The sequence below is a fragment of the Schistocerca serialis genome, chromosome 3, assembly GCF_023864345.2.
Source record: "Schistocerca serialis cubense isolate TAMUIC-IGC-003099 chromosome 3, iqSchSeri2.2, whole genome shotgun sequence".
Lineage (NCBI taxonomy): Eukaryota > Metazoa > Arthropoda > Insecta > Orthoptera > Acrididae > Schistocerca > Schistocerca serialis.
The window spans coordinates 889,058,157-889,070,329 of NC_064640.1; the positions used below are offsets into that span (position 1 = coordinate 889,058,157).

General features: G+C 41.5%; 1 protein-coding gene across 1 annotated transcript in view; it reads left to right on the top strand.

The window, feature by feature from the left end:
* The first annotated feature begins 5,230 nt into the window (after window positions 1-5,230).
* Window positions 5,231-12,173, top strand: part of LOC126471127 (unconventional myosin-Va) — a 358,954-nt gene continuing 352,011 nt past the window's right edge. Inside the window, exon 1 of the mRNA XM_050099213.1 lies at window positions 5,231-5,365. Coding sequence (XP_049955170.1) covers window positions 5,345-5,365 — 21 coding nt within the window. The 5' untranslated portion in view covers window positions 5,231-5,344. The remainder of the gene's footprint in view (window positions 5,366-12,173) is intronic.

The following is a 12,173-nucleotide window of genomic DNA, read 5'->3' on the forward strand; positions in this document are numbered from 1 at the left end:
GCCCATTGAAGAGCTACTTGAATGAGAAGTAGCGGCACTGGTCACGAAAACTAACAACAGCCGGAAGAAAGTGTGCTAACCATATGCCCCTCCATATCCGTATCCGGTGACACCTAAGGGTTTTTCGATTTTTTTTTTAATTCTTCTATACAGCTGATATACTGCAGCCACATGCCCCCGTCCATCTGCTCCCGTTGCGAAATTCTTACCCATTCATCAATACGGCACGTAATTACAGTGGTACATGCAGGCTCCAACTAGGATGTGGCCTGCAGTAGGTGCCACCTGTGACTTCGCAACAACTATCTGCGTTAGCACTAAACAGGTGCAGGAAAGTCAGCACTAACCTAATCATCTTCTTGTTCCATCGCACAGAGAAAGTACAAGTCGTCAATCTTAGGGCACTGCATCAAATAAACATCGCACCGGGATGTGGCATTAGTTCAGTGTAACTATAAAGAAACTTCGATAATTAGTTCAGATTGCCATGTCACGCCACGCCACATCAATTTAGAAGCCTGAAAGTTACTACTGCAGATTCGAAACTAATTCTAACATGACGATGGGGCACGTTAACGCACTATTTTGCATTGTCATCCTAACCGCTGCCCCAGTGAAGGAACTTTAAGACAATAGCAGTTGGAAATGCATTATAGAAAAAAATGAAGGCACAGGAGACTAAAAGATAGAAGTTGCTAAAAAAAGCTATTTGAACTAAATGAACCTCAAGTAGAAAGAATTAACACCATGAGAGCAAGGACTGATAAAGGGCAAGAAATTGCTAAAAGCAAGAACAAGGAAAAATATGGATAGACATACTTCTAATGCCATCATTAGTATTTTGCCCAAAGGCAGGTTTTCACTTAGTAACTCTCCATGTTCTCCTTTCATCTGTCAAGCTCCATAGGTCCGCGTAATTATTACTGCTCCTCTTTATTTCGTCTGTCATCTTGTATTTCCTCCTTCTTCTCAGTCTCTTCTCACAAACTAGTCCTTCCAAATTCTTCTTCCTTTCCCTTACCGCTCAGCAGTCTGATAAAGAGGATGAAAATAACTTTCGTATTTACTGCTTGAAAAGATACAACTAGTCAAATAGAAATCAAGACATGGTCCAGTGCCTTAGGTGTAGAAGGTGGACTCACGACGGTTGTGCCACAGGAAAAAAATTATTTACTGTATGCAAAAACTGCAACTCGGACAATGATGAGAAATACGCCTTTAATTGAACATTCAAACTTCTACTAAGGCCATATTATGCTAACAGGTGGGAGTCTGCCAACAAAATTGTTGTATTTTACCGTGTTAACAAGTGTAAGTCGGCCTGTAATTTTTTACTGCCTATGGAAATGCAGTCACATGCTTCTTGAACGATGCGGAAGACCCGCACCGCCGTACTAGGCAAGGCCCTAATGGAAGTGGTTTGTCGTTGCCTTCCTCCGACCGTAAAGGGGGTCAATGATGATAATGAAGACGACACAACAACACCAAGTCATCTCGGAGGAGGTGATAATCCCTGACCCCGCCGGCAATCGAACACGGGACCCCGTGCTCGTGAAGCAACAACGCTACCGTGAGACCACGAGCTGCAGACTTTTTACTGCCAATAAAACTTATCATTATTGTGTTCTATGATATGCGAAACGTGCCCCACATCAAGAGCGTAAACCTACCTCATACCCAGAGCACGTTTACACACTCGACTCGACCTTATATCAAATTATTTTGCACTGTTAAATGTTATATTGGGTTAGAAGTATACATCTCAAGTTATACTTCAATAAACACGTTATAAAACCAAACAATTTTATAAACGATAAATCCAACCAAAAAAATTAAAAAATTCCGAAAATAAATCCGTGTAAATGCGCCCTGGTCTCAATTCACAACCGATAATTACAGTAATAGTCACTCACTGTCGTGCTATATTCCTCGTGGTTGCTTCCAGTTCAAATAAATTGTCATATAGTGTTGCAGAAGGCTGTAAATATGAACTTGTGGAGTGCTGCTGCTGCTGTCGTCTGTACATTAGTATGTGGAATAGCTCCTATCAGATCAGGGGGGTCCCATTGGACTGTCGCTGATGTTGTGGTGGTTAGGCAACACTACATGCTGAACACCTCCTGGAGTTCTGCTAGTGCTGTAATAATAACGAAGCGCTAGTTAGTGTTGTGACTTGGCAAGACAGCCAAGCCACTAGGAGGTAGCCGAAAGGCACGCGTTTAAGCTCACGCAGGATGGCGTGAGGTCTGGAACAGGTAAAGTAATTATACTAGCAAGAAAATAGTACGTAGCTTCTGGAATACTTAACTTTAATCCATAATTGGTGAACATCGGTCTGACGGTACATGCATCACAAGATAAATAGCAATTGATAATGGCACCTTGCTAGGTCGTAGCAAATGACGTAGCTGAAGGCTATGCTAACTATCGTCTCGGCAAATGAGAGCGTAATTTGTCAGTGAACCATCGCTAGCAAAGTCGGCTGTACAACTGGGGCGAGTGCTAGGAAGTCTCTCTAGACCTGCCGTGTGTCGGCGCTCGGTCTGCGATCACTGACAGTGGCGACACGCGGGTCCGACGTATACTAACTAACGGACCGCGGCCGATTTAAAGGCTACCACCTAGCAAGTGTGGTGTCTGGCGGTGACACCACAGTTAGGTTTAAGTAATTCTAAGTTCTAGCGGACTTCGACCTCAGCAGTTAAGTCCCATAGTGCTCAGAGCCATTCGAGCCATTTTGTTTACCCCACAAGCGCTGAGTGCACCCCGCTTGCCAACAGCGGTCGGCAGACTAATGAGACAAATTACAAAATAAATAATTTATTAAGAACGTTCGCTGTGCCATGCCAGGGAACGGGCTGGTTCTAAGTACCAGCAGATTTTTTTTTTTTTAAATTCATGCTGAGGCACTATGTTTTGTTTGTCATAATACAAGTACCGAAATATAGCAGTAATATTTTAATTAGGAGAAATGTAGACAAAAAAGTGTATTTCGCGTATTATATTTACAAAACAATAACAAAATAAAGTTGGAGGAAAAAATCTTCCAATATCGACTTCTGTTTCTTACACAATAAGAGGTGATTCAGATGGTTCAAATGGCTCTAAGCACTATGGGACTTAACATCTGAGGTCATCAGTCCTCTAGACTTAGAACTACTTAAACCTAACTAACCTAAGGACATCACACACATCCATGCCCGAGGCAGGATTCGAACCTGCGACCGTAGCAGCAGCGCGGTTCCGGACTGAAGCGCCTAGAACCGCTTGGCCACACCGAAAGGAAGTGGATCAAGACTAGCTTCTAGTTCCTTGTCAACTGCTGTTTCCCAAATCTCTCGAATGCGTTGTCATGGAGAAGTTCGTTGGCATTTTTGCGACGAACAACAAGCTGAAGTTGTTTCTTCAGTTTCCTGAGGGTAGTAGGAGTCACAGCTGTATGCGGCATAGACATTCTTCAAGCGCCTGTGAATGTGTGAGAAGTTCTGGTTTTCCGTCAAAAGAAACTCAGTGAAAGCTCTCTGCTTGTAACGCAACTCCGATACAGACGCCATTTTAAGGACTACATATAGCACCACCTCCTATCGGAACTTCATGGATCTATAGGGGCTGAAGCGAGAATATTCCACGACATCCCACAACAAATTCTGCATTTTCAACCAGAAACTGGCCGAAAAATAAATGTGTCGCATTACTTATTAAACACTCCTTGTACAAAAAAAATCTCGTTTTTTCTTTAGAGGTAGAAGGCGTGGGGATATCTGTGGAAGCAAAAAGCTAAACTACACTGCTAATATTAAGAAACGATTTACTTTCAGTTAGATTAAATGCGTTTTACTATATCACAGCGTGAACTGTGGAACTGTGCTCCCGCATGTCGGTGAAAGGATAGCCTAAAACTTGCAGCTTCTGCCAGTACAGTAATGGAAATTACGAGGTCCGTCCACACAGTGTACAAAATCACTTAAGACTGTTTTCCTCGTCAAAATGCTTTAAGCTTTAATAGACAACAAAATGCAGTTTGCTACTGTTAGATGCAGATAGAAATGAGGTAAAACGTCATGCGATTGACGTTCATTTCTGTCAGCCCGTTAACTTAGAACAAAGATTGAAAACCGATCGTACATGTTTCTGCTCTCCAGACTAATTCAAGGCAAATGTTGATGGTGTTAAGACAGCAACCAGCCACAAATTTACTTTCAGTTCCTTTATTCAAAGGATAGCGTTACCGGTTTCGAATCGTTGTGATTCATCCTCAGACGGTCTACACGCTTTCTTTATGACATGTGGTGTGTTTTTTACAGATTAATTGTCCTAAAATATAAATAATACATAATTATAAACACGCCACACACAGATGGTTGCGTTACAGGTTTTCGTTGCATGTGACTTACGTGAAACGTCGGTTTCGAGTGTTTGTTTTCATAACATTCGTCCAACAGATGTAAATGCATTCCCACTGCATCCTTGTTGTTGCACACGTAAATAGTTCTCACTGTAATTTTCAACAAAATAGGTTACTTTATTTTTCAGCTTGTCATGTAAAAATAAATAATAATCTATGATTTATTTTATTCAAAATATAATTTATTTCTGAAATAAACTAAATAACTGTTTACGTGAATGAAAGTCGCTGATTATCTCGACATTTACTGACTGCTTTGTTTTGTTTCTAATCTACCCCAATTATTGCACGTATCAGTTTTCTTCGAAAGATGGGCTTGCAACCAATGCTTAACTGGTCAGCATTATCTGTGTAACGCTTTTTTGAGTCCATTTTAGTCTTCAGTGTAATGCAGACTGTAGCAATAGGTGAAGTCAGATAGCTCTTTAATATCTTAGCTTAGACGTTAAAGCAATATTTATCAGTCCTCATTTCAGTCGATACCAGTACATATTTTACACAGATTGTGATAATTAATAAAACTTTCCGTTTCGTTATTCCGATACAGAGGCAGCAAATTTTAATGCATACGGTAGGAACATAAATGCGCTTCGAATGCAACTCTTCTCATTGTGTTAATGCGGAAGTGAACACTGCTTGACTCTCAGCTATGGAAACTGGCATTGTGCCATCACAGACAGTGCCGCTAGCGGTGTCACTGTACACTGCTGCTCTCTAGCGGAGACTTGACTAAACTGGGAGGTAAACACAGTCGAATGAACAGCATCCCCGGGAGATGGCAGGCTGTAACGCCTTCTAGTCGAAATGCTTTGATGTAGTCGATCAGTCTCTTTGGCGCGATATGGAGAGTAGTGATAAATATGAAGGGAGAGGGTAGTTGCCTCTCCGATGTGATCATATGTTTTTGGCTTTTCGTGTTGGAACTCAGACAACATTAGGATGAATGAACTGTACAGCAAGGTAAGTAAAACTATGAATTCTGCATCAAGTTTTACTTCGTATAGATGAATATTTTTGCACGAGAATGTGTACCCAGGTATTGCTGTCAGATTTGGCGTTTTTTACGATACAAATTAGTCTTCGGGGGGTTAAAACTTTTGTTTCTGATGTCTGCAGTGCGCCGCTAATTTGTTTATGCGGCATATCAGTCGAAAACAGTGCCCGTCAATAAACCAATGTGTGTTAAGACTATATGAAGCGGCACGCTCTGCGGTCTGTTATTGTGGCGTTTTCGCCAGCGCAACAATTTCAAGACTTGTTTACTACCTGCGGAGTTTAGTCGTCAAGCGAAAAAATTATATAAGAACTGATCTATGGTTCTTCATATGGAACTTAATGGAGCTTTATTCCGCGGACTGTTTGTTCTACCTGTCTTCTTGCGGAGAATGTAAATGTGTTTCTGCATTAGCTTTCTTTCTAGGACATTTGGGTAACTCAAGTGTCAAGTCACATCTGTAAAACTTTTTCTGCCCTGAGGATCTCAATCTGGACTAGAAACTAGACTCAGTTAGCTGTAGTTAGTTCTGGACACATGCATAGTGTAGTGATGTACGAGGAAAATATTCTGTCATTGCTTGACGTATACAAATGAAACTGTTGACATACTTTTTATAAACAAAGTGTCATAAAACTTTATTTCCATGTGACAAGATTTTACAAATATTTTAACTAAGCATCAACTACTGGATCTTCAACAGTGAGTTTATGAAACTGTCACTCAAATATTTTGAAAATAAAGTATTCTATTGAAGTAAGACGATACCGGTTGTGAAAAGCTGTAGTATATGATGGAACGGGGGAGTGGGCAGAAAGAGGAGGACTGGGGTTATTTAAGGTCTTCGAAAGGAAAACTGATCCCAAATGCTGATTCTGGGATTGTAACTTAGTAATATGAGTAAACATTGTTAGCAGTAACTCTGTTTTAAGCTGTTGTGTTATCCACTCAGAAATCATTCCCACAAGTAAGGTGCATAGGTGATATTGCACTGTAATTTGTTTTCCGTACTAAATAATAGATACAAAAATTCACAAATGGTATGTACATAACCCATTAATTAATACCTAGGATTGCTTAAAGATAAGTGTGTGTGTGTGTGTGTGTGTGTGTGTGTGTTGGTGTAAAAGGGTGATTGTGTGGGGGGGGGGGGGGGGGAAGTTGCCAGTGCCAAGCTGCCGCAGCGCCTGTAACCCACTCCCCCCCTCCCCCCCCCCCCCCCCCACCTTTGACTCCTGGGTGGTGCATCTATCCCAAATATGAATGGCCAAATACGAATGGAATTTATATTGCTTGTGATGTAACAGCTATTCAGCTTGTTCTCCCTCCCCCCCCCCCCCCCCCAATCCATTTAAAAGAGCTCTCATGATTGACAACAGAAGAGTTGAAAATTTTGCACCAGTGTTGATTTCACGAATACAGAAGTGTGACATTTAGTAGAAACGGCCTGCATTGTTAATAAGCCTTTCGTGATTTGTCAGTGGCTCGTATTACAGTGAAAATTCCACCTGTGCCACTATGTCCTTTATTAAACGCCATCGCTTTCGAAGATAGTTTTATTTATTATAAAACAGAAGTGCCAAGTTTTTTAATTTTATCGTCCTATTTGTTGTTCTGACTTCCAAAATTTCATTGGATCAACTGTCGACAGTAATGATCACACATATACGGGATTATAGTTTTCTTCAGGTGTAATAGAACATGCAGTGTAATTCATATAGCATGATACGAAAATTGTCAATCCTTTGTCGTTAAGCTGGAACCCTTGTATAGGCTCATTTAAGATATGTAGAATCTGAAACTTTGACGCTGTTCGTGATCGGACTAGTACTCTTATAGCGCCAAATGTGTTTTCATTTTGTCAGTGGGCGTGCCCAAACAGAGCTGCTAAGCGTATAGCCAAGGGCCTCCCCATTCAGTTTATCTGAAGTAGCTCTAATATGTGTATAACTGTTCAGGCTTTCGTTTGGTTGGTGTCTATACGCCAACTGTTGACATGTTTAACTTTTTCGCTTTTTGCTGTTACACTTTACTTGTATATTACAACTGAGGTGTAAGTTTGTCTGTTTGGCGTACGTTTTTGTGAAATTTGGGCTTCACTGAAGAGCTGGTACTTTAATGACATAAAAAAAATCGCGACAGACGTGTTCTATGACCTTTAGATGTCATTAGGAGCGTTTTGAGACAACTATAGGAAGTTGTCTGCGCCAATTTCCTATAGCATTTGGCGGTTATATTAGAAATTCGATTTACGTTTCTTCATTGCAGTGTTAACAACTCTTGTACCTAAGTACATGTAGATTCAGTTTCTAATGAATAAATGTGTGTGTTCTGCGTACGCAGTCAGCCTCAAATGCTGTTATCCGTGTATACTTTAGGGTGTGACATAGGGTGACCACCTCTCTAGAATTACAGTGAGGGACAAGAGTGCCATAAAAGAGGGATATTTCGGGATTTTGGGGGGCACAGCACAGCATGAAATTAAATCCGCTATGTTCTTTGGCTTCTTTTATTTATAGAAAAATGGTTTCCATAAATACAATTAACATAAAATTCAGTATTTAAACTATTGTTGGATTATAAATTGCGAGCGTATTTGACCTGATTTATTTTTAGAAACGCACAATTATTTCGGTGCAATTGAATTCATACACATAACACACATTATTTCTGTTTAAAAGTGTATATCTTGTTGCTTCTAGCACATGCGGAAATTTACTTATCATTTAGGACCATATTCTGGAAGTCTTCACACTGCACATTATAATTTATTTTATTGTCAAACTCTGACATTAACATAAACATAACGATGTTTTTAACAAATACATATGAACAAACGTATATCAAAGTGGAGCACAGGAGTTGATTACCAGTCTCTAGACTGGGCTGTAATGCAAGAGGATTCAGTTACCCTACCCATCGGATCAGATTTGTTGTACTTTTGGCTTCAGAATAGATATTTTAAAGACAACCATTGCAGGTGCGCCTTATGCCTCTAAACAATTCTGTAACAATTATTGTGACACCCAATGAAAGTTTCCCGCCTGTCAGTAGCCAGCTACATCTTCAGATTTTACAGCGAACTGTGCTGCAGTCAGTTTTGTATAAATTTTTCCTTTGTTATTGGCCTGCTGCCTCGTGTTCTAATTTTTTCCCCCATGCCTTTCCTCTTATCAGGCTTCGTCTGTCTTTGTTCTGTTGTATTCTTCGTTCGACTTGGTGCACCTATCCATTGAATGCGTAAACACTGACTACGTGGCTTTCGAATAAGAGATAATGCTGTACTCGAATATTACGACCTTGGACAGGACAAAATCGAATGAGCGTTGGGACTAAATGAACGTTTGGACTATCGATGTATCCTTAAATTTCTGTAGGTAGTAAAATATCTCAGCCCCGGTCGTAATTTACGTTGGAAGCTGTAAATTGTACGCATGTGAGTGGTCCACCCAACCGCGCGACCGAATTAGATATCACGTCCTGTAAAATCGATCTTGTTGCCTTGTGTGCCAGTACTCACAAGTACACCGGGCGTTGCCACGGAGTTCCGTGATAAGGTAGATGATGGTCTACTTAAAACACCTGCGTAGAGCCTTTGAATGTTTGCCTGCGATTTTGGCACCCACAAAGCATTTTTACCACACCATACACAGAGTTCATGACTGATGCTACCACTGGAAAGCATTAAATACGAGCAAACACTTGCGAAATTGTAGAACAAGTAGCTTGCTACTGTTTGTTGGAAATATGGCGAAAAGGAATTTGATTTAAGAGAACACTCAAAACAGAACACACACACACCTCAGTGCAGTTGGGCTCTCCTCTCCACAGTGATGCTGATATGATGGGATTGAACATTTATTGCACAGTAGCTGACAGCTCGGTTTAATCAGTACGAATGGCATGTGAATCATTGATCGGGTTTTAGCTTCCTAGAAGTGATAAAGTGGAGAAACTTTCCAGAATTGGGTGCTAGTGCGGCATTTGTAATTATTTTGTGATTTTCATTTACACCCAGCAAGTACAAAATAACTGTTAGTGAACACCATCGTTTATAAACAACCATTTTCGCACGATCCAGCCGCGAACAGAGAAGGCAGAAAAAAAAATGGTTCAAATGGCTCTGAGCACTATGGGACTCAACTGCTGAGGTCATTAGTCCCCTAGAACTTAGAACTAGTTAAACCTAACTAACCTAAGGACATCACAAACATCCATGCCCGAGGCAGGATTCGAACCTGCGACCGTAGCGGTCTTGCGGTTCCAGACTGCAGCGCCTTTAACCGCACGGCCACTTCGGCCGGCGAAGGCAGAAAAGCTGACGGCGTGAGTACACCGCTTATTGTGGTTTGTGTAGTATGAATGAGGACGTAGATATTCCACATTCCAGTCAATACAGTGTACAGGTCGCTGCAAAATAAAACACTTTGCCTATGTCATCCTTCTGAATGGAATGGGCGCGAAAAAGTCATAAGAAGTGAACATTACTTTTAAACTTTTACGCCTGATCAAGGCTCCAATTTTTTTTTTCTAGCACAGAATTTCAGTTGATCCCGTTTGACTTTTTCATCAAACGCCAGCCTACTTTGCAGCTACTTCCAATGTGAACATTGATCGCGTTGGAATAGAGGTCATACGTCTAATTTGTAACACGTGGTACGGGGGTTTCATCTCACTTCTTTTATCCGGATTGCTCAGGTGGTCGCCATCTAGTACTTGCAGGTATTCACTGCCTAAGAGAGCAAGGTAAAAAATACTCATTTTTCAACATGCCACCTACTCCCCACCCCCCCCGTTATGTCAGTACACTTAATTCAATGTTTTCCATCTCCGAAGTGCGATTGTCAAAGGCCTGCAAAATACATATCTACAGCTGTCATAATTTAATCAATAAATTTGTTTTCCTAAATCTTGACGCAACTGCACCCTTACCTTCCTTCCTTTTTCCTACATTGCCAAAGCATCTTTGAGGACAGGTGCGCTGTCATGTTGGGAACTGCTCTTCTCTCAAGGGGTACAATTCATCTCGCGCTCTTTTTTTCCTTTCATTCACTTGTTGCACAAGACTTCTTTAGCAGGGTAATTAGGAAAAGAATCTCTTTTTCACCCCAAGTAGATGGCTCCGATAGATAAAATCTACTTCTCCTATACAGTGACTCTGGCTTGCAACCACCGCTTTGACTGCTGTTTAGCTTCTGGCGTGAAGTGTTGGATCCACGTCTCATCCACAGTAACAGATTGGTGCACAAGATCAATTTAATTCTTTTTTTAAAATCATCCATTTATTACCTATACTTGTTTTCTCATTTACATTGTCAGCAATCTTAAAATGCGGCACTCTTCGCTCGCGAAGCTTTCTTCTGGTCAGTTACTCAAGTAAAATATACGTGTTTAATATCTTTGATACACCTACAATGTACGGTCTTTTATACACTTCTAATTGCCAATCGTCCAGTGCCACATTTCGCAATTTCTTTCTATTCTCCTAAGGGCCACTCATTGTGTGTTTCTGTGCTCGCCGCATTTGCAGCTGGCGAATACGTTCAGTGAACTACTGCGGATCGTGTGCCACGGAGACATAACGTTTCCTTTCCACAGCTATCCCACAGTCGTTATATGCACTAAAGATTGCCAACTCTTCTGCTTTACAGCGCAGACGGACTTCTATCAACATTCCTGGACGACACAGCATAGATGTAAAACGCCTTCCGTGTCGTTATTCTTCGATGTTCTGCGGATCCAAGCAGCCCTCTTAGATTGTTTGGAGATGATCGTGTCGTTTACCGTCTAGTAAACTCACCATAAGATGAAAACCATTTTCAGAGTTATTTTGACACGATATCTGTGTGGTGCGAGAAGTGGCAATTGATGTTAAATGACGAAAAGTGAGGTCATCCACATAAATCCTAAAAGGAATGCGTTGACTTTCGACTACACGATATACAGCACAAATTTAAACGCTGTCAGTCCAACTAAATACCGAGGGATAACAATTACGATCAACATAAACTGGAAGATCACGTGGATGATGTGGGAAAGGCGAACCAGAGATTGCGCTTCATTGGGAGAACACTTAGAAGATACAACAAATCCACTAAAGAGACTCGCTATACTATGCCTGTCTGTCCTCTTATGGAGCTGGAGTATTGTGCGCGGTATGCGATCCTTACCAGATAGGACTGACGGGGATATCAAAAAAGTTCAAATAATGGTAGCTGGTTTTCTTCTGTCGCGAGATAAGGGTGAGTCTGTCAGCGATATGATACGCGGGTTGGATGGATGATAATGATGAAGTCCCGTACACCGTGACAGAGCGTAGGGGAACGATGTGGGAGAGCCACACCGCCGTACTAGGCAAGGTCCTAGTGGAGGTGGTTTGCCATTGCCTTCCTCCTACCGCAATGGGGATGACGATGACGACGACGACACAGCACCACCCAGTCACTCGAGGCAGGGAAAAATCCCTGACCCCGCCGAGAATCGAATCCAGGACCCCGTGCTCGGGAAACGAGAACGCTACCGCGAGACCACGAGCAGGCTAGCAAGCATTAAAACAAAGTCTTTGTTCTGTGCGGCGACATCTTTTCACGAAATTTCAATCAATAACTTTCCCCTCTGAATGCAGTGCGAAAATATTCTGTTGAAGGCCACCTAAATAGGGAGAAATAATAATAGTAATAAAATAAGAGACATCAGAGCTCTCACGGAAGTATTTGATTAATTTTACCCTCTCGCTGGTCGAGAGTGGAACTATTGAGCGAAAGTGGTTCGATG